Source organism: Schistocerca gregaria, chromosome 4 (assembly GCF_023897955.1).
Source record: "Schistocerca gregaria isolate iqSchGreg1 chromosome 4, iqSchGreg1.2, whole genome shotgun sequence".
Classification (NCBI taxonomy): Eukaryota; Metazoa; Arthropoda; class Insecta; order Orthoptera; family Acrididae; genus Schistocerca; species Schistocerca gregaria.
Window position 1 is genome coordinate 458,729,489 of NC_064923.1, and position 22,803 is coordinate 458,752,291.

A 22,803-nucleotide genomic window follows, 5' to 3' on the forward strand; every position below is an offset into this window, starting at 1 on the left:
AACAGCGAGTTATCAGGAGGTCAGTAATTAATGCTCTACATGTTCTTTATTTTAAAGTGTCAGTGTTGCCTGTGAAACTTCACCCACTACATTTTATTCTATTTATGTTTTCAGTCCGAGCTGCAGGAGATGGTGGTCATGTGTGCATGAGATGTGCTTGCTTGTGTGAATGTGTGTGAATGTGTGTGTGTGTGTGTGTGTGTGTGTGTGTGTGTGTGTGTGTGTGTGTAATCTTTCTATTGTGGCTGTCTGCAACTCAGTGCATCATCTTTAGAGTGTGTAGCAACCTGTCCTTTCCCTAATATTTTTGTTTTTTGAGATATTATTCTTGCAGTGTGTGTTTGGACTTTTATTTTCCTTTGATTGATCCTTATTTTTTTATTTGCAGTACTTGAGTCAGATATTGTTGATTTTGAATTTTTGTATTTGCCACATTATTAGTTGTATAGACATAATCTGCAAGTACAATCATTTACCAACTCATCAGCTGTACCATAGAAGTTCTACAAGACTGGTGAAAGTGTGAAGGCTTCAACTGTAGAACTACACTTCCCTACAGCACTGTGCCATCCATAAGAGAACCCCCATCACTACTATTGTCCCTCCCCTATCACACTGCCTGTGCAGTAATTTTGAATGCACTCTGCCCTCCAAGTAATTTCAACAATGGCATTGTGTAAACAGGAAATTATGACATTCACCTCAGAATACAGATGTCTTAACTCTTCTACAACTCTCTGTGCAGCACGTGCTGGACAAATTACATGCTTTAATTTGGGATAGAAAATTGTAAGCACTTTTCCTGCTTCCTTCAAGCAGGTAGCAACATCTGTGGCCAAGATGAAAAAGTGTTTTCATTTCCTTTATCAGAGCACAAAATACCACAGTATTTGGTATACCAGTGAAAGTAATCAATTTTTGAAAATATATTGCAATTGTATAGATAAAGAATCTACTCACCAAGTGACTGCAGGAGAACACACACATAAAATGTATTACTGTATGTAAGCTTTGGGAGACAAGGGCTCCTTTTGCTGGCAGAAGGGTTGAAGAAAAAGAAAGAGGGGTAAAGGAAAAGTTCTGGTGAGGTTCAGGAAAAGGGGTAGAGTTCGGAAAAGTCAACCAGAAACCTGGGTCAGGGAAAGCCTTTTTCCTCCCCTTCAACCTTCCTGCTGGAAGGAGCCACTGGCCCCAAAAGCTTGCATACTGTAATACCTTTTATATGTGTGTCCTCCTGCCGCCACTTGGTGAGTAGATTTTTTATCTATCCAATTGAATTTTCAAATTTCAACAACAACATTGGATAAATATTTTTAATACTGAAATAGGTTCTCTCTCTCTCTCTACCACACCTGTGTCCCTAGACTGTGCTGGTTGGACACACAGTGCTGGAATTGGATTTCAGCTGGAGGACTAGGGTGGGGTGGAAGTAGTGTCAGGTAATGTGGGTAGAGGGGGGGGGGGGGAGGAGGGAGGGAGAGGTGAGAGGCAGGAAGCGTGGTTGGCGGTGAGTAGCTAGCAGCTCGAAGGAGACAGCAGGTTTGCGGGCTAAGATTGTGGGAGGGAGGAATGGCATGACACTCAGGCTACACATATAATGCACAATTACCAGAGCCAGAACACTGCAGCCCACATTGAAGGTGGTGTGGAAGTGGATTGGGAGGGGCTGACAGGAGAGAGCAAGGACGAACTGTTGCTTGACAGAAGATCCTTCCCACACCTCCTAAAGTAGTATGCCATCATCCACCAACCTATGCAATATCCTAATCCATCTCCATGCTACTCCCACTGCCAACCCATTGCCAGCAGCGAGATCATAGCCTTGGGGAAGACCAAGGTGCGAAACCTGTCCTATCCACCCAACCGGCACTTCCTACAGCAGTTCTGTCACATGCTTAGCCTACATCATCAGAGGTAGAGTCACCTGTGAAAGCAGCCATGTTATATACAAACTCTGCCACAGTCACTACACAGCTTTTTATGTCGGTGTGACAAACCACGAGCTGTCCACCAGAATGAATGGCCACTGTCAAGCTATTGCCAAGAACAATGTTGACCACACAGTGGCACAACATGCTCAATTTCAATGGCTGCTCCACAATCCAGGCTATATGGATCCTCCCCTCCACCACAAGCTTTTCAGTACTACCCAGATGGGAGTTATCTTTGCAACACAGCCTTTGCTCTCATAACACTCCTGGCATCAATGTCTGATAGCTTGCTGTCCCTATACCCTACACCCAATAGTTTTTCTTTTCTCTATCCTGTCACAACCTCCCAATCCACATCAACTTGATCATGAGCTGCACCCCACCGGCTCTGGTATCTATCCGTCACATATCTTGTGCGTGCACCTGTAACCCCACCCTCCCACATTCCTACCCACCAAACCTGCTGCCTCCCTCCGAGTTGCTAGTTACTAATCCTCAACCCCTCTTCCTGCTTGCCACCTATCTTCCCCTCTAACCAACATATCCGAAACAAACCCCACCCCACCCGTCAAAATGCAATCCTGGTATTGTGTGTTCAGATGGCACGATGTAAGGACACGTGTGTGTGTGTCTACATGTGTGTGCCTGCATGTGTGTACGTATTGGTACTCGTATCTCAACAAAGGACATATTCCGAAGGCCAGTAAGGTTTCTTTCTCATTTGTGTATCCCTGTTGATGACTCAATGAGTCGAGTGGTCTGTCACAACTTTTCTTACTATAATTATGTATATCTATGAAATGCACCATGCACAATTCTGGCAACAAGCACACAGTTGTTTTGCACCAGCTAGCTACTAAGAATTATAAGGTATTCCAGGTTCACTTCAATTCAACATTTCAGTGAAAACATCACAAATTTATCTTCCAGGGCTCTCCTCAGTGGAAATGTACCAGCTTGTTGTCCTCTGTCCTCTAAATGCCTGTTCTCCTGCAGAGAATTATCGGCCCTACTTGGAGGAGGAGTTGGCTGTATACATGTTGCTAGGGTCTTGGGTTGTTGCTTGAAGTCCACAGCGTCAAGTTCGATTTGTCTGGTGGCAGAGACTGGTGCTAAAGATTGATTCATCTCTTCCTCAACATTCTGTATTACCTCCTCATGCATGGTGTTGACACTCGAGGCTGCTGTCTCTTGCTTACTCTGTCCAACAGTACTGGCTACATAAAATGTTCCATGTCTTCTCTTCCTAGCTATTGTATGAGAGAGACAAGGTATGTAGTGTTCCACAGTTGCCATAAAGACCACATTCAGGAGTATCACATACTTCTTTCATCCAACTCTTTTCTGTTGCAGTTCCTCAATGTGCTAGCACCACTTGACCAATTTCTCTGTCACTGTGACATCCTTTAACAGTAGAGTTTGGTACACGTCTTCTGTGACACCTTTCATCAGGTGTGACTTTTGTCAGTTTCTGTCACACTCAGATTTACAATGAGGCATGTGGCCAAAATATTCTGTATGTAAGATTGTATCATTTCCCCATGGCATTGCTATCAAACATTTTCTTCAATTCGGCATGGAATTTATCCCAGCTATTGTGCTTCTCTTCATTCTTCTCGACACACTGCTTGGCTCTGGCACCTAAGTAAAAGTACATGATTTTCCAAATAATCTCACCCCACCTATTGTATTTGGTGACTCGGCTGAATCCTTTCAGCCATTTCATTAGATCCGGGCAGCGTATCTGATGTGCAGTTGTTTTGTTGCTGTTCTGGAACCCATTGGGACTGCAATACATGGACCATGGGAACAATGTACTGCTTGTATCGCAGTTCTTGACCATGCAGGCAATAGCTTTCATACTGCCTAACTGGAGCCACACTGATGCAGATATTTTGAAGTACCTGGAACCTGCCACATTGCAATCACACTTGAGCCCAAATCTGAAAGCACGGTCACTGAAAGTGTATTTCCTATGAACATCAATGTACAACTAGAACACAACATAACTCCTGGACAGAGAGAGTATCAACACTCCTGGAAATTGAAATAGGAACACCGTGAATTCATTGTCCCAGGAAGGGGAAACTTTATTGACACATTGCTGGGGTCAGATACATCACATGATCACACTGACAGAACCACAGGCACATAGACACAGGCAACAGAGCATGCACAATGACGGCACTAGTACAGTGTATATCCACCTTTCGCAGCAATGCAGGCTGCTATTCTCCCATGGAGACGTTCGTAGAGATACTGGATGTAGTCCTGTGGAATGGCTTGCCATGCCATTTCCACCTGGCGCCTCAGTTGGACCAGTGTTCGTGCTGGACGTGCAGACCGCGTGAGACGACGCTTCATCCAGTCCCAAACATGCTCAATGGGGGACAGATCCGCAGATCTTGCTGGCCAGGGTAGTTGACTTACACCTTCTAGAGCACGTTGGGTGGCACGGGATACATGCGGACGTGCATTGTCCTGTTGGAACAGCAAGTTCCCTTGCCGGTCTAGGAATGGTAGAACGATGGGTTCGATGACGGTTTGGATGTACCGTGCACTATTCAGTGTCCCCTCGACGATCACCAGAGGTGTACGGCCAGTGTAGGAGATCGCTCCCCACACCATGATGCCGGGTGTTGGCCCTGTGTGCCTCGGTCGTATGCAGTCCTGATTGTGGCGCTCACCTGCACGGCGCCAAACACGCATACGACCATCATTGGCACCAAGGCAGAAGCGACTCTCATCGCTGAAGACGACACGTCCCCATTCGTCCCTCCATTCACGCCTGTCGCGACACCACTGGAGGCGGGCTGCACGATGTTGGGGCGTGAGCGGAAGATGGCCTAACGGTGTGCGGGACCGTAGCCCAGCTTCATGGAGACGGTTGCGAATGGTCCTCGCCGATACCCCAGGAGCAACAGTGTCCCTAATTTGCTGGGAAGTGGCGGTGCGGTCCCCTACGGCACTGCGTAGGATCCTACGGTCTTGGCGTGCATCCGTGCATCCGTGCGTCGCTGCGGTCCGGTCCCAGGTCGATGGGCACGTGCACCTACCGCCGACCACTGGCGACAACATTGATGTACTGTGGAGACCTCACGCCCCACGTGTTGAGCAATTCGGCGGTACGTCCACCCGGCCTCCCGCATGCCCACTATACGCCCTCGCTCAAAGTCCGTCAACTGCACATACGGTTCACGTCCACGCTGTCGCGGCATGCTACCAGTGTTAAAGACTGCGATGGAGCTCCGTATGCCATGGCAAACTGGCTGACACTGACGGCGGCGGTGCACAAATGCTGCGCAGCCAGCGCCATTCGACGGCCAACACCACGGTTCCTGGTGTGTCCGCTGTGCCGTGCGTGTGATCATTGCTTGTACAGCCCTCTCGCAGTGTCCGGAGCAAGTATGGTGGGTCTGACACACCGGTGTCAGTGTGTTCTTTTTTCCATTTCCAGGAGTGTATTTATAAAAACACCATCAAACATTCCATAATGTACAAACATTACAAATGTAAGATATTTCAAGAAGCTTCCAGAAATAACAGTTGATGCTCAGGCTTTAACTGATACCCCACAGCACATCAAACAGTGCGCTAACCACTACGCCACAATACATCATGTACTACATCTTACGGCAGCATATTTGAAAATTGGCACATGTGGTTGTTGTAAGTCATCTCATGAACTCTGAGATATGACTGTAGTACTGTGATCACTAACAAAGTGGGCGAAGCTCTGAACACCTCCATCAATTTGAGGCCTCACCACACAAGAAGAAAACTGGTCTCTCCAACTGTGTTCCAGTGATTGTACATGCACAAAGTTTCTCCTTAAACCAATCAGAATCATTCTGCAAACCATAACAGCATTATTTACAAAGAGTGCACTTTTTCATTCAATCATAGTCTAATATCAATGTTGCCAGATCCATAATATACAGGGCCATACATTCTCTGTTATGAGTGGACACACCGCCAACTGTCTCAAATTCCCACCATCTGCTTCAGTGTCTGACACAGTTTACTGATGCAACAAATGAGGCAGCTGCAAACTCAGCAAATAATTGTTTTATTCACGTAAATGTATTCCATTGTGTAAATATTGCCCCTGCTGTGGAATGCTCACTTGCTCTACCTTAATTGGTCTTTAACAAATATTTCCCATATCAAGAATCTGTTGAAAAGGTTATGAAATGAAACTTTGCTGTAAATTCTTGCTGAACTGTAGTGTGTATCTAACTTGGTCCAAGGTGTCCACCATTTCTAACTAGCAGACAGTGGTAAAATAGCATGGTTGTGACATATTACGAGGGCCATTGCAAAAGTCATGGCAATTTTTTTTTCTCTCGAAAATGGTATCAAATTTAAAAAATTCTGAAATATGCAAATGGAAGGTTAGTTCATACATAAACATTACATGTAGGAAGATGGGTGAAAACACACACACACACACACACACACACACACACACACACACACACACACACACCACAATAAAGATATAACATGAGAAAACCCCTGAAACAAATTTTGTCATTTCAAATGTATTTTACTTTCAACTGCAATGGTCCGCAATAGTACACAGCACAATTTTACTCTGAATTGCAACAGTACACAATAGTACAGGGTAGGAACATGAACCTGTGACAACTTGCGAGTCCCTTGAAACAGTCTCCCAATGAATCCATCACATACCGCCAATGCCATGGAAGATGCGAAATACCCATGGCCTCACCAAGAGCAAATCTTTGTATCTCACACATCACTGCTGCGGCAATGCCTTCACTTGTTCAAAAGCATGTTCCATGCAATGGCTCTTTCAGTTTTCATATGAGGTCTTAATTGCGAGGTGCTAAGTCTGGTGATTATGTTGGGTGCTCCAGTACTTCATATCGCCAATGCATGAGCAAATTCCATAAATGTGCTGCTGTATGGGCTCTCACATTGTCCTGAAGAAGTAACACATCATGTAGAAGTTCAGCACATTTCTCCTCAATAGTCCATCAAAGGTGTCATTGCAGGAAAGTGCGATAGTAGTGCAGTGGATTAACAGTTTGTTCATGTGGGACAAAATTACACAAAATCACTCGTCTAATGTCATATGCTATGATGACCATTAACTTAGAAGGAGAGGGATTGCAATTAAATTCCTGCGTGCGTAGTGAACCTGGACGACTCCATTCCGCAGACAAGTGTTTCAGTTCTGTCCCATAGGTCCTGCCCCAGAATTCACCTATGATGACAATTCCCACAAGCTTATTGTCTCACTCCTTCCTGTAACACACTAGATGCTCATGACAAAATTCATAACGTGTTCATTTCTCCATTTCATGCATGAAGCATCCAGTTCGCACCAATTTTACACATGTATAGCTCGTTGCATAAAATCCTATAGATTCGTTGTCTTCTCAATACCAATTCCTGAAGCATTCATCTTCTGTCTTCTCCAAGCATTGGGCAATTTGGGTATGAACAGAGCAATACGCATACTGACAGGTGGCCCAGATCAATGCATGTCGGCCATTGCAACTCTGTTATGACCGAGTGCATGTACCTACTGATCACCCATTTAGTACAGTAAAGCAGCATTTCCTACCACTTCCACAAGCTCCTTGTGGCATTGTAAGGCATTCCTTCCATGGTGAACTGCAGCCTTTACCTAAGAGAGCTGTTCAAGTCAGGTAACATCCACTCTGAAAGGGTGCTCAACTCACGCTATGGTCTCTCTTCACACTTCATCCTCCTGGAAAGGGCAATCATTCAGTGTCATGTCACGTTACTGTCGATTCTTGGCAAGTCTCCTGGTGCCACGGAATGCACAGAGTTTGTAATGTACTATTGTGTACTGTTACAACTGACTGTAAAACATGTCTGTAATGACAAACTTTTATGTCTTTTTTTTCTCATGCTATAGCCTTATGGCATTGTGAGAGTCCATCCATCCCCCTACAGGTAATTTTAACACATGAACTAACCTGCCATTTGCATATTTCAGAATTTTTAAATTTGTTACCATTTTCAAGACAAAAAATAGTTGCCATGAATCTTGTATAGTTAGCATACAGATTGGTACGTAACAGAAGTAGCTTTCACCATCCAGCTCAGAAGAGGTTTGCTGAACACCTTCATACACAGAGCCAGAAGTATTTATAGACCACCTTGGTTCTGAGATTAATCATCTCAAGATGGTGTTCAGAAGGAATGGGTATTCTTCTTCGTGACATCACATCAATGCTGATGAGAAAACCAAGACGTAACACCATCCAAACGAGCCAAGAGGACCAACACACAGCGTAGCTCCAATTCTATAGTGCAACCACTAGCAAGATAGGTAGTGCTGAGCATGCAAGAAATCAAGACCAGTCTTCCAGTCACCAAGAAAAATTAGAGAAATTTTGCAACCTGTCAAAAGTAATCTCGGGATGAGAGTGCTGGGAATTTATAACATTCCTTGCAAGTGTTGTAAGAGTTACATGGGCTAGTCTATACAGCTGATTGCCAATCTTCAACATCGCCTTAAATACAGGCGTTTGCATAAATCAGTATTGGCAAGAGCACAGCCTGTTAAATAAGCACAATATTTTGTTTGAACATATGAGAATAATTACTTACCCTGCAAACTATTGGGACTCTGTGATTAGAGAAGCTGTTGAAATTAGACTTTGTGAAAAGAACTTCAACAGACATTTAACAATGCTTAGAAGTGTGCACTATACAAGGAAAAAACACACAGGAATACTTCTCGTAGTACCCTGCCTGAAGTGATGGATGGCACTGCAAGCAATGCTAAAAAGAGAGCACAAGCAAAATCTATGGATGTAGAGAACGCTACCTCTGCCTGCACCATCATGACGTAATCCAGCCAATCAGATGCCATTATGTGGGTATAAAAAGAGGAAACCTTGCCAGTTAATGACAGTCAGTTTTAGTCCCTGGCGAAGATGATGATGGATACCATTGAAACCTTGGAATTTCATCTGAATTTGACGTGGCAAGTGAACTGAGAAATTTTTACGCAAGAATTCTACAATCTGTCTGTCTGTCCTTCAGTTTATTTATCCTCTTAACCATTAAAACCTGCCGGAGAAGAAGATACATGTTCTGGAATACAAATATAACGAATGACTGGAAGCATCCAGGCAGTTGGCACTGCGTCATCAATCATGGTGCAAAAATACCAATCACTTTTATAAATGGCCTGCCCTGCACATAAATTTTAAGCATTTGTTCACATATTTGACAAAAATTCAAATTTATTTCAACCAAAAACTTTCTCTAATATAAATTATTATTTCCTTTTTAAAAATTACACTACAATTGGTGACCATAACGTCAGTGAGCATAATAATGCTAGATGAAAATATCAATATAAGTAAACTAGCAATGTAAAATTCTTCCTTTCATATGCATTTTTGGACACTATCACAAAAATAAGATTGATAAGAGCAAACACTATTAATGAGAAAAAATAAGGTACAATTATTACACTTTGTTCGAGATAGAAAGTCACCAAAGTGAGAAAACAAAATTGTAAAATGACCTCAAAGCCTTTTAAAACTGCCTGAAGGATCAATTTTGACAAGGAAGTTTTGGAAATCCACAGTGTTTCAATAATGGCAGAACGTTTGGTTGCTAAAGCATTTGACGGTAGATGCTTTACTGTTGAGGCGTAACAGTAAAGACTAAATTATTCTGTTCTTTGCTTGTTAGCCATTGTTATAGACATTATTTACAATAGTTTTAACTAAAACCACTGAATGAAAATAACTTACTTACTATACTGGATAAAGTTCAGAATACAAATAACATGTCCAAAGAAAAATCGAGCAATGAGTAGTTTTCTGAGCACAAATGCTCGGTTGAATTCAGACAATATCATGACAGAAAAATGAGTTAATAACTGACAATGGAAATAGATTTTACCAGGGCAACAGTAGCTCACATGTAAAAATGTGATCCACATTTGGCACAACACTGAATGAAAATGTGTGTAACAATAGAAAGTGCTGATGACATGTCATTGCAGCCACAAGATGGCAACCCACTTTTACAAACTGATGTAGAGAAGGAAACGGCACCAGGATTGGATACTCCACATGGCCCATCCTGGGAAACCATGTGATCTTCAACAAGAATTTTATGTCACCAATTATAGGCAATTTGGCCTTAAATGATGCAGGTGGCGTCAATTTAGTAATATAATACATATACTCAATGTTTACGCAAATCAATAATGGATTCACACAAATTAACACTCAGATGAACAGCAAATTCTCCCAGGTGCTTGAGGAACAAAGTTAGAAGTCAACTAGATGATGTCGTGGCTAAACAAGATTCCTTACAAGTAGAACATCCCAAGACGGAAAAAAAATTATCTACTGTTCAAACAAAAGTGTCTGAATTATAATCGACTTGCAATGAACTTCCAGGCAGAGTGCAGAAACTATCAAAGGAAATGGGTTTCATTAAACTGTTAAAAAATCTAAACAATCGCATAAGCTAGGTGCGGTGACTCTACCATCACACGAAAAGTGGTACACGAGAACTGAACCTGTGTACAGAAAACAGCAAGAATGGTACCTGATAAAGAAACTGAAAGCATAGTAAAAGCAGACAGTAGTATGAAGCTGCGATGCAGCACTTGCCATCTGAATCCGTGCCATGTAACGTAAGTGCACACAAACCAAATCCAACTTAATTCATTTAACATATAAAAAAATCTGTGACACATGCGAGAAAGTATGTACACACCTTTTCCAATACACAAAGCCATGGAAATATATTATAGTACTGGTAATGAGGTAAAGACGCCAGCAACTTATCAAGTAAACTACCAGATAATATCACCTATGCCAATTACACAAAACCCCGTGGGTAGGACCCTCACCTTCATCTGTATTACTTGAAAAAAATGTTGTTTTCAAGGTTTTATCATCAGAATCAAAAAGGTGCCACCAAAGGTATTTATAAAATCTTTCTATAACATACTATCACATAATTGGGAAGAGGCTCAAAAAATACATTATGTGGTAGCCTTCTTCCAAGGAGATGCTTTACTGCGGGTGGCAGATGTAATGGAGCAATGCCGAACATACGCATAACCTGAACAAACCTTTTTAGACAAACTTTGGTCAGACTGTGCTCAAGAACATCTTGTAAGGGAGGTATACGACACAGAACCCTGCAACAGTAAATAAAGGGGCTTACTGGGGTATTGTGAGAAGAATATTAACAAAATGAGGTACTGGAACTAGATGTGCTCCAGATTTTTTAAGGGAAATTACCATCAAATATCAGAGAAAATCTTGTTACAGTGTCCGAGACAGATTTAAAATACTTTCTTTCTGTGTTGGGTTCCACTGATCTCAGTCATGAAGACACAATGGGACAAGCTAGCAATAAAAAAATATGCACAACAATGCAAGTGGGAATGGGAACCCCAACAATGCCAATTACAATAATAATGACTGAGACAATTGGCACCATCCCATTCCACTTATACACAATAATAATAACAAAAACAGGGAAATACAAATTACCGCATAAGTAACAATTACAGGGGAAGAGGAGTATACCAATACAACCCTGGATATCAGAACAGAGGAGGCCATAAAAATAATGACAATGGCCATGGTCATAGCTGGCAAGGTGTTCCATGTGTAACTTGGGGAAACATGGTAATGGCAGACTCGGAAATACCCAGTCAGCACAATGCAAGGAGGTGAGCTGTGCTAGTCAAAATTCACATCCCCATGTGGACACCAATTGGAGTAAGTGAAGGTACACAGTCAATATAATGGAAGAAACAGACAACAGTAGTGCCATCCTGCCAAAACCTATGAAAAACTCTAATCAGCCTTGTTAAGCACTCCAGCGATGGCTGAAGGACAAGGTGAGGGCAAACTGAGCAACATATTCAGTTCCTCACATACAAAAATGACCAAGATATTAGAGACGTGCTATGTGACAATGATGTAACTTGCAAGCAAGTGGGGGAAGATATAGTGCACACTGTGACCAATAGATAGGTTGTATTCCGATTCAGATCGTCCTCTATACAGGTTCATCTGCCAACTTTATAGGAACAGGTCCATTCATGGAAATCAGTATGGCCATTTATGTACATACATTCCTGGCGCAAAATTGTCATATACTGAGTGTGATGGGTAATAAATCGCAAGGTGTAAAGCCAAGTCCTCATTCCTGTGACCATGGGAAATATGACAGTAAAACATTTGCTTCTCGTCATACACAAATTTGTCAGTTGCATTATGGGAATGGAATTTCAAAGCAACACTGGGCACGATTAGATTTGGATAAGTGTAAATGTTATCTGTTTGTTGACAAAACAGAAAGTTTCCTTGGAACTGATTCAAACAAAACCACTACACAATAAGTATAGCCAGAGAATAAATTTACAGCTTACCTACCCAGAAGTGTTATTTGTTAATGTACAACATTTGGACTTCTTAATAGAATCACAAATTGAGGTACAAGCAACACAGGAAAAGGTGCACAAATCACTATCCTTAACACAGCAGGGCAGAGGAATGAATGGTATAACTTTCTCTCAAAATACCTACCTGTATTTAGCAAATGACGAGGAGTGATTTGGGTGTATATGTATATATATAGGATTACCACACCAGAGATTTTGTCATTTGTCTTACGTCATTCAATGAGCAAAAAGAGAGGCAGTCTGGAAACGGATCAAATGGAAGACTAACTGGCAAATAACAGAACCTTCGCAGTCTGTGTACTGCAGTCCACTTCTCACTGTGGCAAAATCAGATGGCAGCATTCATCTCATTTTAGGTGCAAAGTGATCAACAAAACAAGAAAACTTAGATGAACAAATACCCAAATTTCATCAAGTCAAATACTTAACAAGTATAAATTTGAGCTATTCATACTGGTAGGTTGCCCTTTAGCCGGACAGTAGGATTTATATGGCCTTTGCTTGCTCAGGTAGAAGTTCTCAATTCTATGTCCTTCCTTTTGGACTAAATATCAGTGCAGGAATTTTTATCTCAGCTCTGGATAGGGTTCTTGGTGCAGAGCTACTGAACAAGGTAACTACATTAGTGGACAATCTCTTTAATCGAACCAAATCCTGGAAGGAACATGTAGAACTTGTAGATAAGGTACTCAATAAATTTTTGCATTTTAACATCATAATAAATTTGAAGAAGTCAAGATTTGCTACACAGGAAATAAAATTTCTCCATCTGGATAAAAGAAAAACTGAGGCAATTAAATGTTTTCCAGTCTCACAGACAAAGCAACAGCTCAAGTCATTCCTTGGTCTGGCCTCAATCTTTCATAACCAACTACTGAACAGTGACAGCTTGTTGAATATGATACATAAAACTCCTTGTAGTTCTGGTTGGCACCGTGTCAACATGATTTTGAAGCAATTAAAAAAGCATCACTCAACGCAAATTTTCTGTGTCGTCCAGACATGAATGAAGATTTCTCTTTGGTCATGGATACCTCCCCTCAGGGTTACTTTCAAATTAAAGAAATAGAAGGTAGGAGTACCATCTGTGCAATACATTTTGCAAGTAGGATACTCACTGAATGCAAACAGGCATAATCTGTAACACAGTTCTGGAAGCTTCAGCAGTCATATGGGCCTTTAGGAAATTTGAATATTACCTATGGAGAAAGCACATAAGGAATTGTCATTACTCCTAACTTGTAAATAGCTCCATGCACACGTGGCATAGTGGTGTTACTTTCTACAAGAATTTAGTTTTGAGATTATTTACATAGACAGAAAACAAAATGTCATCATGGACACCATTTCGTGTTTTCCACCAGGGCTTACCGAGTTCACAGAACTCTTGAATCAACATGTAACTTTTTAGTCCTACTCATGCATGATGGCACGCACGCACAAGCACATGAGCTAATTGCAAGATGCTGATCTTCGGTGGAAGGTAGTTAAACAAAAATTTCAACAAAGCAATAATGGTAGAATGCATAATGAAATATTATTTCACCGTCATACTCCACAATCTTCTCGAAGGTGTGTAGACAATTTCATCAATTACACCAATCCTGCTTGGGGGCATTGTGGTATATCCAAGTGCACCAATAAAATTGTAAATTATTGCTACTTTAACATTTGGTATTGAGTTCAGTGGGTTTTAATATTGAGTGTTATCAGCCAGAAAGCAAAGCATTCAAATCAGTCTTGTCCGAATGAATTACACCCCATTATTCCAACCAAACTGTTAGAACAGGTATCTTTCGATGCCAAAGCGCCATTGCCACGGCATAAGGAAGAAGTGAAGTACATCATTGCTCTATAAAATGGTTTCACAAAATATCGCCAGGTGTATGCCACAAAGACTGAACCTTGGCCCTCATTATCAGGAGAACATGAGAGGATCATTTGCCTAGAATTGGCAACAGACAACGTTTCAAATTTTATGAGTGACAAATGGAATAAATTTTTAAAGGTTCAGGAGATAAAACATATTGTGATAATCTGTTTCCATCATGGCGCAAGCCCAATGGAATGAACTTTTAAAAACAGACACAGTGAATGTTGGGGAGGCAAACAGGTGAAGTTATGGCAGTCTGACAATAAAGTTGAATGCAAACTGAACCAAAGCGTCCTTATGTCTCAAGCCTATCATGAAATCAAAACTAAGACCCCGAGTCACTAACCACACCTAAGATTTACTTCAGAAGAAAGAAATAAAACAGTAATGTGAAGAGACTGAACATGCTTGCTTACACTGTGTGTTGTGGCCAATGACCCTTCACTGTGGCACACTAGTAGTATAGAGCTTTAGTATACTTAATACATTTGAGCAAGATTGAAAGTAATGAACCTCCATGATGGACAGCTGGTTGGTGGATTAGGGGGTGGGGACTAAACAGAAAGGTCATTGGTCCCATCAGATTAGGGAAGGATGGGGAAAGCAGTCAGCCGTGCTCTTTCAAAAGAACCATCCTGGCTTCTGCCTGAAGCAATTTAGGGAAACCATGGAAAACCTAAATCAGGATGGCCGCCGGACGTGATGTAATGTCTGGTTTGTGGGGTGCCCAACTGCACGGTCATTAGCAACCGAACAAAGTCCTAATTTTTACACAGTCCAGTTTGTTTCACAGTACAATCCAGCCACTGTTACAAAATGATGATGATGATGAGGAGGAGGAGGAGGAGGAGGAGGACAACACAAACATCCAGTCCCAGGCAGAGAAAATCCCCAACCCAGCCGGGAATCTAACCCGGAATCCCGTGATCCCAGAGGCAGCAATGCTAGCCCCTAGACCAAGAGCTGCAGATGCTTCTGGATGAGGTTTCAATTGCTGTGCTCCCGAATGCGAGTCCAGAGTGCTAACCACTAAGCCATCTCACTTGGTGAGGTGGACAGACCTTTCTTATGTATGTATAAGAAAAACCTGGACAACAAAACTCATAACGTAAATGCACATTATCCACACTTATTAGTGGCTTAACTAGAACAACAAGGTACAGAGTACTTCACAACAAAAATAGACTTTCTTTTTTAATGAGTTAAACTCATAACTTGCGATGTAAAGTAATCCACATGGTTCGACGACAAAGACAAAATGTACACTGCGAACATAACACAAGCTCACATTGAATTATAATGTGTCATAAACGCAACGGAATCCAATATGAGATTATGAAAACTAAGCTTGCTGAGTATTTAGTGCCTATAGAAGCTAATATAATCCTTTGCTATAACAAGTAGAAGTCTATTTCCTTGGTAGAAAATTGCATGTATCTTCTTGCTTGTAGTACTGGACTTAGCTCTCAAGTAGATAGTACAAGTGGACTATTCTCCTCCAAGGTTTTGAGGTTCAGTTATAAATTGATCAGACCTCTTCCAAAATGCTTGCTATTTGCACACAGTGTAATGAACCGGAGTATGGGTTGTGATCTGTACTTGAAAGAGAATGAAGTTTCTAAGTATTACTCGACCAACATGTTAGCTTACTCGGTGTGTGTTGACAAAGTATACATAATAAAGTACATGGTAGACATTGTGTACCCACTAAAGAATTGTGAAGAGCAGAGCCAAATTGATGCCGCCAATAAACATTTACCAATCAGAGGCAAGTGTGATGAGTAATGGTTAAAATGTTGTGCAACAAAGGTTTATTGATAAAGTGACCTTGGGTCATATCAATTATGTTAAAATATCACATGAGGACATGGGCAATATTTTCTTGGAAGTAGTGAAGGATGCAGTATTAGGCACTGGATGATGTGAAAAGTTTGGCACAAGTACAGAGTAGCTTATGAAATGAGAGCAACATTAAATGTAATAATTCAAGGTACTGTGTAAACTTAATGGATGGTGAGTATGTGGAGCCTGCAAAGTATGCTATACTTGTGGAAGAACACTGCTGAGTGACATGTGCTCGTCATGGGTACTCAGAAGCAATGAAAGGAGTGTAAAGAAGATTGCATAGTGTATTACTTGACTATATGAGTGCCGGATCTCTCATGTCTTGTATCTCCTCAACGTTCACTGCAAGACTGTTGGGTCATCATAGTCTCCCAGGAGGGTAATGGCATTGAATGGAAATCACTGTGCTTGTGCCTGCTTTATGTGATAATGTCATATCAGACAATAACTCTCAACAAGCTGAACAATGGTATCGGTCATCTACTGCATCCAATAGCTGCAACAACCTTGTAGCACAAATGAATTGCAGTATGGGGACAAATAGCTAAAACAGACAGTGACACTTCAGTGTCACACACCGATAACCAACAGAAAAAAAAATAATTAAAGACTACGTCATTAACAGGAAACTACCTGTAAGATTTGCAATATTACATGTAATTAAGATTTGCTTATTTAAGAGAGATTTGTAAACTTTGTGTTTATGTTTGTACCTTCCTCTTCACTCAAGGCCAAAATAAAAGTAACAACACTTGTATCTCGATCCTCATAGAATGTAAATGTGCTGCAGAAATCAATAAAGATTTGAACCTAAACACAGTGCAACACCAAACAAAATGCAAATAATGATATAAAATTAACTTAACACCTATAAACCTATGCTAGATACTTGCCTCACAGTGTGGAAAGGAAACTGATAATAGACTACTGGCTGCTGTAACCATTCATTAACAAATTCCTTTTTCCAGTAGCCAGTGGGGACAAATGTAATAGAACAAATATGTAAGGAGCACGTAAAGATAACAAATTTTTCATGTATACTCATCTAACTATATTATTTATTTTTCCTTTGTGACTTAATCACTTCAATGATAATACAGTGGTATAGATAACGGTACATATGAATGTGCGCCTCTAAATTCTGACGAGGCTCTCTTTGGGGAAAATGTGAAAAAAATACCTTCAGAGATCTGCATTCTGCCTGTCTTTAAACTTTATTTATCTACTGAGCCACTAAAACACGCAGGAGAAAAAGGCATAAAGGCAGCTGCCAATGCATAATCAATCATGGTGTAAAAATATAAACCAATTCTATAAATGACCTGCTCTGTACAGAGATTATAGGAATTTATTACTTTAATGAACAGTTTTAATGAAAATGTATTTTTTTTCTTCTCTTTATGTGTAGTGCAATTTCATGACTGAAACAGCAACAATGCAACCCACATACCGACAAAAATTCAAATTTCTTTCAATCAAAAACTTAATACAATAAAAATTATTATTTTCTTTTCAAAAATTACACACCAATGCCTCTTATTATCTTTGCATTATCTGCTAATTTAAGGCAGAGATAACAGTCAGGGAAACCCATGCAATGGTGACAGTAATTTATATTGATGATCCATTTCATTCCTTTCTATCATTATCTGACAAAATTTCAGTATATATTGATATCAGTGTCTGTTAAATTGAAAGTTAATGCTGTTTTTATTGCACTCTAGTCATATAACTAGAAGTCTGTGTTCACTTTCTATTTCATTTCATGATCCCTACTATGCCAAATTGTAGCATCTCTCTCTCTTTCTCAATTATCATGTTCCTGTCCAACAATCATAAATTTTTATTATTTAAATTTTACAAAAAGACCACTTTTTCACTGCTCACCTGTCGCTGATGCGGTAACAAGCAAGTGGTTCATGCCAGAATAGTCCAACCTATTATCAACAAAATCAACCAATCGACTCACGCTCTAGGTCATCTGACTTGTGAGATGAAGTGCTCTCAGAGTCACGACCACAGAGAACAGACATCTCTTCTGGTTTCCTCCAAGATTCATCTGAGGCTAATGAAGTTACAAACCTCCCGCCCCTCTTCCATTACACCTAGCAATCCTCACTACAAGAAAATAAACTGATATGATTTCTTTTTTCTGAACATGAATACATTATTCTCAAGCCCACACCACTTATAAATCCTAACTACATCCCTGACCTGAACACCGAGCGAGTGTTCAAGAAAGAGTAGGCACATACATATAATACAACACAGTCCAGACATGTGGGTGACTTATGTTCCAAACTTTAGCAATAAGATGTTACATTAAATGAGTTGTGGGAACCTCGTTACAACACAAGCATGTTGGAAATTTGTGGTGGTTATGCTTACCGTGCAATACAAAACACAACTAACAGTGGGGCCTATGGATAACATTTTACACATACATCAATTTCCAAAATGTTTAGGGAAAAAAAAAACAATAATAAATATCTAATCTGAAATCATTAACATATTTCTATTATGCCCATACCTTGACCTCTTCTGTTTGGCGAAACTTCTCATGAGTTACATTTTCAACCTCCACCATAAGTATGGGTTTTGCCTGCTGCTTTTCATCCTCTGCAGCTTGAGCACGTGTATCTGCAATTCCTGCTGGTGGTGGTGTTGGTTGCTGTTGCTGTGATGATGGGGGTGATGATTCAGTAGCAACTATCTGTCCTTCCTCAACATTATTATTCTTCTTCTTACGGCGTTTGCGACGCCGGCGATCTACATCTGTCTCATCTAAAATTAAATTGCACTATCAAACTGAAATATCATTTAGGCTAAAAAATTACAGTTAATTCTATTGCCACCTTATCCATTAAAATATTTAGATACATCATAATTATTAGCGAATGTGACTTTCTGGAGATGAAGTAAGTGGACTCTGAAGATCATATTTTAGCTCAAAAACTGATGATACTCCACAATGCAGTAACTGCAACATTGTACAGACAATAAACCCCCTCCCCCCCCCCCCCACACACACACACAAAAAGTGGGGGGGGGGGGGGGGAGAGGGAAGGAGAGAGGAGGAGAGAGGAGGAGACAGAGAGAGAGAGAGAGAGAGAGAGAGAGAGAGAGAGAGAGAGAGAGAGAGAGAGAGTGTGTGTGTGTGTGTGTGTGTGTGTGTGTGTGTGTGTGTGTGTGTGTGTGTGTGCAGGCCGCGCGGGGGCACGTGCACAAAACAGAACACACAGACTCGTGGATCTTTCACAACTTTCCCCAATACATTGAAATAAAGAGATGAAAATGGAAAAATATGAAAGAAAGGAAAAGAGGCTTCAGCACCCTTTCTTTTTACATTAACTTTCTATTGCTGCCCCCAATTTTTGTTTTGTATATGCTGCTACCTTCAGTTTGTCCTTTCCTTATCTGACTGACTGTTGTCACAGTCTTTTTGTCTTTTTTTATTTTTGTGATTTCAAAACAAATTTTCTGAGTTTTCCACACTGAATGTCATTTGGTGGATTCCACATGTACTCCTCAAGCTACCGTATTATGCATGGAGGAGGGCACCTCGTACCATTATCACACTTTGATTAAAATTGCTTTGTGGTTGACAAATTGCAGTGGCAGGATGCATTGTTGCCTATGTGCAATCAGCTCGCTTCACAAGGCACTGAAAACAGACAACACAGTGCGCACGGCACTCAAGAAAGAATTACAATTAGATGGTGGTTGCCCCTGTTGCTCGACTCATTGAAACGTCACACGCAAAATAATTTTAATTGGAGTATGGTCACTCTCTTTTCTGTTACATTCGCAAATGTAGCAATAGAAAACTGACTAGCTGCCATCTTATAAACCCTGAATTCTCTTATCTTAGCTTTGTGGTCCTTATGTGAGATGTGTGTTGGTGACAACAGATTAAGTCTGTAAACTGTCGCAAATGCCAGTTCTCTAAACTTTGCCAATAGTGTTCCACAAATGAATGTCTTCCTTCTTCCAGAGATTCCCATACAATTTCATAGAGCATTTCTGTAATACTCCTGTACTGATCGAACTCATCAGTAACCAATCTAGCAGCAAGAGTCTGAACTGATTTTAACTTTTTACTTTAAATTACCCAACTATGTACCCATTTTGTAGTGGCTCTTGACGGTGCTTCTTGCATGGTATCTCATTTTCTGCATCAACATGTTGTCCTTATGACAGTTGGTTGATTTCCTTTTATGTGATATCTTCAGCAGTAGTGACAATTCATGAGCTTATTCTCTCTCTGATTACTTTGCAGTGTGAGTGCAATCTTCAATTAACAAACCAAGTCTCTTCTGATTCACTCCTGTAACAAGATATCTGACACGAGGAATTATAATAACGAAGGTTTTCTTTTTAACAGTATGTAATCAGAGAAAATGGGTCAAAGAACTGTCACTATTAATGAAGATTTCACATAAAAGTAAGCAAACCAGCATTTATATAGATAATAGCCCAAAAGGACCAGGACTACACAGAACACTGCCACAACTGTGCGGTTGTGCAGAATGCAAAATAAAAGGAAAATTTAATCCAAATAATAACTAGTGTAGCAGACTGTTCTCATTTAGAAAATTTGTTTCTATAGTGACCCACACAATTCCAGTCATATTGAATGTTTACAGTTATGTGCATGAAACAAGAAGAAAGTGTAAAACAGTCCTGTGTGGTGTGTGTATATCTCTTCAGATACATACACAAACCACTGCAGCATTTTTTTTTTTTTTTTTTTTTTTTTTTGACACGTTCTCTTGTTTCATGCAGATACCTGTAAATGTCCAGTGTGAAGAGAGTGTTATTCAGCTACTTCTGTCCCTCTCTTGTGAAACAGAGTGTACAATGAGCATTTAGTATTGATCTAAATGTTAGTGCACATGCAGGGTGTGCTTTCTAGTTACTGAAATAATTACAATGACATAAAGGAAACACACAAAAGTGTTCTTCAAAGAAGCAATAATGAAGGTTTTCTGTGTGCACCAAATTCTTTATTACTAAGTTGAAAGTCCACAGTACAAACAAGTTTAGTGATAGCAGGCAGGTTGAAATACTTGACATCTTCACATAAATCAGCAAAAGATCAGAAAAATTGCTACAATGAGTGTAAAAATTTTCTGTGTCACTGCAATATCAGGTGTGAGAGCTGAGAACCATGATGAGGTTAATTGCTCTTCTTTTGTTAATAGTCTTTGAACAAAATGTTAAAAAAGTGTTCATGCCTATACAAGCAGCCACAAGTTTCTCCAGTTTCATAAAGTTTTAAGAATTCTATCTTTAACACTGTGCTGTATGTATTCCTCCATTGTACAACCAATCAACCAAATATTTCAACAACAGGAAGCTAATCCAAAGACGCTAATTTTACAGGTGAAATGGAGTACTAAATTGTGACAGTTCCTAGAACACCGTAAAGTGAGGAAAAAAACTATGTTATATGGTTAAAAAAAACTATTTTCATAATGTACTCGTTAATTACACCCTTTGAACTACTAGCATATCATTCAGAATGCTTCTGGCCCTTTGCATCTGTTTCAAGTTTCCCAGCTGGTGACCTCGAAAGCCTGCTGGAGGGAATGGAACTCTACTGTGGCCAACAGACAGGGCCATGCCTCTCTTGCCCACCACTCAGTGATCATGGACACAATACAAAGCTATCGGTACTGCAACTCTTGTCTCCACTCATATATCCGCTGCACTCTCATATCGTTTTCCTTGCACGCCATTGGTTTGGTCTCCCGTTTTCACTACATCTTAGGTTTTTGTTCTTGGACTACTCGCCTGGACTTTGTTATTCTGTCATGACATCTCTGTTGTCCAGTTTCATCTCGTTGTTGTCCTCCCTGTGTACACTCGCCAAACCAGTGCTAGCGACCCTGACCAGTCAGTCCAGCCTCGGAAGGTTCTGTGGTCATCCCTGACTTTCTGTGGAGTCTCTATCACAATAGTCAACTCGTACAAATGCCTAGGTGTAACAACGAATAAGGATATGGAATGGAATGATCCCATCTCAGTTGCAGGTACAGGTACAGTAGATGGCAGACTTCAGCACATTGGTAGGATACTGGGAAAAAAGCAATCAGTCTACAAAGGAGAATGCTTACAACATATTTATGCAACCCACCTTAGAATATTGTTTAAGTCTATGTGAGAACCACACAAAATATATGAAACATGAGATCTGAACATGTACAAAGTAGCATAGCACAAATTATTGCCAGAATCTATCACTCACAGGAGAGTGCCACGGAAATGCTGAAGAAACGGAACTGGTAGACATTAGTAGATAAATATCAACTGCAGCAAGGAACCCTGCTTCCTAATTTTCAAGAACCAGCATAAAATATGGAACCAAGGAATATACTAAAACACCTTACGTATCACTTCTGAAGGGACCTTGAACACATGGGTAGATTAGTTACAGTTAACAAAGAAGCATCTAAGCAAATATTCTTTCCAATCTCCATTAGTGAATATAGTGGGAAGAAACCTAGATACACTATAGAATGGGATTACCATCTGTTTACGTAGTAGAATGGGATTACCATCTGTTATGCAATTTACAGACTACAGATGTATGTGTAGGTGGTTGATTAAGGAGAAAAAGAATAAATTATTACAAAGTTACGGTTAAAAAATAAATACTGTGTGCCAACTAGATAACTCAATCATATACATAG

At 40.5% G+C, this 22,803-nt stretch overlaps 1 protein-coding gene across 1 annotated transcript in view; it reads right to left on the reverse strand.

Annotated features, from left to right (window-relative positions):
* Positions 1–22,803, reverse strand: part of LOC126266639 (lon protease homolog, mitochondrial-like) — a 131,656-nt gene that overhangs the window by 61,408 nt on the left and 47,445 nt on the right. The window contains exon 4 of the mRNA XM_049971029.1: positions 18,639–18,892. Within this exon, the coding sequence (XP_049826986.1) occupies positions 18,639–18,892 (254 nt within the window). The remainder of the gene's footprint in view (positions 1–18,638; positions 18,893–22,803) is intronic.